General features: G+C 37.3%; 1 protein-coding gene across 1 annotated transcript; it reads left to right on the plus strand.

Moving 5' to 3' along the window:
- Positions 1-951, plus strand: LOC103609149 (olfactory receptor 52A1-like). The gene has a single exon (XM_008593502.1). It carries the CDS (start codon positions 1-3, stop codon positions 949-951), a length of 951 nt encoding a protein of 316 aa, XP_008591724.1.
- The last annotated feature ends 2957 nt before the right edge of the window (positions 952-3908 follow it).

Consider the following 3908-nt stretch of genomic DNA (forward strand, 5'->3'; position numbering starts at 1 on the left):
ATGACATTTTCCAATGTCACAGTCTTCATGCCTGCTGTGATGACACTCATAGGGATCCCAGGCCTGGAGGCTGTGCAGAGGTGGATTGGGATTCCATTCTGTGCCATGTATCTCCTAGCAATGGTTGGAAATTCCTTGCTTCTGATCATCATCAAATCAGAGCCCAGCCTCCATGAGCCCATGCACATATTCTTAGGCATGCTAGCAGCCACAGACATTGCTCTTGCAAGCAGCATTATCCCCAAGATGCTTGGTGTCTTCTGGTTTCATATGCCAGAAATCTATTTTGATTCCTGTTTGCTTCAAATGTGGCTCATCCACACATTCCAGTGTACAGAGTCAGGCATTCTGCTGGCCATGGCACTGGACCGTTATGTGGCCATCTGTTATCCTTTAAGACACACCATCATCTTCACCCACCAGCTGGTCACCCAAATTGGTTCTTTTTCAGTACTCAGGGCTGCCACTCTTGCAGCCCCATGCATCCTCCTGATAAAGTGTCGGTTTCAATTTTATCACACAACAGTCATCTCCCACTGCTACTGTGAACACATGGCCATTGTGAAACTGGCTGCAGGAGACGTCCAGGTCAACAAAATCTTTGGTTTGTTTGTGGCCTTCACTATTGGAGGGTTTGACCTCATTTTCATCACATTGTCCTATATCCAGATATTTATCACAGTTTTTCGTTTGCCACAGAAGGAGGCGAGATTTAAGGCCTTCAATACCTGCATCGCTCACATCTGTGTCTTCCTTCAGTTCTACCTCCTTGCCTTCTTCTCCTTCTTCACACATAGATTTGGTTCTCATATCCCCCCTTATATCCACATCCTGTTCTCCACAATGTACTTGCTGGTCCCTCCATTTCTCAATCCACTTGTGTATGGTGTAAAGACCAAGCAGATCCGCACACATGTGCTAAAAATGTTCTCTTCAAAAAATACACCTTGATTAATACCTTCACACTTTCCTCTTTGTGCACTTGTAACCATCTCTTAAAATATATCCAAATTTTTTGTGTTATTTGAGATCTTTTCTTTCCATTTAATGGGTTATGAAGTTTGCTAGCATCATAGCTGAATATCATGTCGTCCTATCCCATGATATCTATCAATAAATGGCATTGTTGATCCTATCTGGGAAATGAATACCAGAAACAAAAAGAGCAAAATAGTGAATCTATGTTACTTCTTTGTCTTTTATTTTAAGTCCTTGGTTATGTCTCTTCATCTAAGAATCCTATGCATATGTCAGTAAATTTAAGTGCTCCAATGCTGGTTGTTCTACAAGTGCTCAGTGGAAACAATTTGTTAACTCTCTTTATTTCTTGATGGTTGCAGTCATTTAAAAGTTAATCAAAGACAACATATAGGATCTTGTCGCCTACAGCCATCTGATCTTTGACAAAGGCACCAAGCCTGTACACTGGGGAAGAGACTGCCTCTTCAGGAAATGGTGCTGGTATAGCTGGATATCTATATGCAGGAGAATGAAACTAGACACATACCTCTCATCATGTACTAAAATCAACTCAAAATGGATTAAAAAATTAAATATACACCCTGAAACAATAAAACTTCATAAAGAAAACATAGGAGAAACACTTCAGGAAGTAGGACGGGACACAGACTTCATGAATACGATCCCAAAAGCACAGGCAACCATAGGAAAAATAAACAAATGGGATTATATCAAACTAAAAAGCTTCTGCACAGCAAAAAAAACAATTAACAGAGTTAAAAGACAACCAACAGAGTGGGAGAAAATATTTGCAAAATATGCATCTGACAAAGGATTAATATCCACAATATACAAGTAACTGTAACAACTTTGCAACAATAAAACATGTAACCCAATTAAAAAATGGGTAAAGGAGCTAAATAGGAGTTTCTCAAAGAAAGATATATGAATGGTCAACAGACACATGAAAAAAATGCTCAACATCATTTAGCATTTGGGAAATGCAAATCAAAACCACACTGAGATACCATCTCAACCCAGTGAGGATGACTAATATCCTTGATGAATATAGATACAAAAATCCTAAATAAAATAGTAGCTAACAGATTAAAGCAACACATATGCAAAATTATACACCATGATCAAGTGGGATTCATCCCAGGGATGCAAGATTGATTCAACATACACAAATCAATAAATGTTATATGCCATATCAATAAAATCAAGCAGAAGGACTATAGGATCATCTCTATAGGTGCTCAAAAAGCATTTAATAAAATTCAACACTCATCCATGATAAAGACTCTCTATAAGTTAGGTATAAATGGAAAGTATCTCAACATAATTAAAGCCGTATATGATAAACTCACTGTTAATATCATCTTGAAGGGGGAAATGCTGTAAGCTTTTCCTTTAAGAACAGGAACTAGACAGGGATACCCATTTCACCACACCTATCCAACATAGTATTGGAAGTACTAGCCAGAGCAATCAGTGAAGAGAAGGAAATAAAAGGCATCCAAATTGGAAATTATGACATAAAACTGTCCCTCTTTACAGATGACATGATCCTATATATCGAACAGCTTAAAGTCTCTAAAAAAAAAAAAAAAAAAAATCTTGGAGGTCCAGCTCCATGGATCACTCAGGACAGTGTGGCGCTGGTAGCGCAAAAGCCGCGGGTTTGGATCCTATATATGGATGGCTGGTGTACTCGCTGTCTGAGCGTGGTGCAGACAACACCATGCTGAGGGTTGCAATCCCCTTACTGGTAAAAAAAAAAAAAAAAAGTCTTGGAGTTGATAAATGATTTCGGCAAACTAGCAGGATACAAAATCAACACACAAAAATCATTAGCATTTCTATTCTACAACAGTAAACATTAAGAAAGAGAAATCAAGAAAGCTTGCCCGTTTACAATAGCCACAACAAAAGTAAAATACTTAGGAATAAAGTTAACCAAGAATGTGAAAAATATTTATGAAGAGAATTACAAACCACAGTTGAGAGAAATTAAAGAGGACACAAGAAGATGGAAAGATATCCCATGCTCTTGGATTGGAAGAATTAACATTGTGAAAATATCCATCCTACCCAAAGTGATATACAAATTGAATGCAATCCCCATCAAAAATTCAATGACATTTTTCTCAGAAATGTAAAAAAACTATCCAGACATTTATATGGAATAACAAAAGACCATGTATAGCTAAAGCAATTCTGAGCAAAAAATAAAGTGAGAGACATAACACGACCTGACTTTAAACTATACTACAAAGGTATAATAACCAAGAACAGCATGGTACTGGCATAAAAACAGACACATTGATCAACGGAATAGAATAGAGAATCCCGAACAAAACTTACACACATACAGCCATTTGATGTGTGAAAAAGGCACCAAGCCTATACACTGGAGAAGAGTCTGCCTCTTCAGCAAATAGTGCTTTGATAACTGGATATCCACATGCAGGAGAATGAAACTGGACCCATACCTCTCACCATATACTAAAATCAACTCGAAATGGATTAAAAAATTAAATATACACCCTGAAATAATAAAGCTTCTTTAAAAAACAAAGGAGAAACACTTCAGGACGTAGGACTGTGCACAGACTTCATGTGTGCGACCCCATAAGACTGGGAAACCAAAGGAAAAATAAACAAATGTGATTATACCAGACTAATAATTTCTGCACAGCAAAAGAAACAATCGACAGAGTTAAAAGACAACCAACAGAGTGAGAGAAAATGTTTGCAAAATATACATCTGAAAAAGAATTAATATCCAGAATATAAAAAACCCTCAACTTTACAACAACAACAAAAAAAACAAGTAACTCAATTAAAAAATGGGCAAAGGATTGGGTTGCTTGTTTTTTTCTTTTGTCCATCATCGGGTGAGTGGATATGGAAAATGTGGTATATCTACACAATGGAATACTACT

Source organism: Galeopterus variegatus, unplaced genomic scaffold (assembly GCF_000696425.1).
Source record: "Galeopterus variegatus unplaced genomic scaffold, G_variegatus-3.0.2 Scaffold9262, whole genome shotgun sequence".
Lineage (NCBI taxonomy): Eukaryota > Metazoa > Chordata > Mammalia > Dermoptera > Cynocephalidae > Galeopterus > Galeopterus variegatus.

What these genes read in the sequence shown, in the direction of transcription:
- LOC103609149 (XM_008593502.1), top strand. Translation starts at nt 1, where the DNA reads ATGACATTTTCCAATGTCACAGTCTTCATGCCTGCTGTGATGACACTC.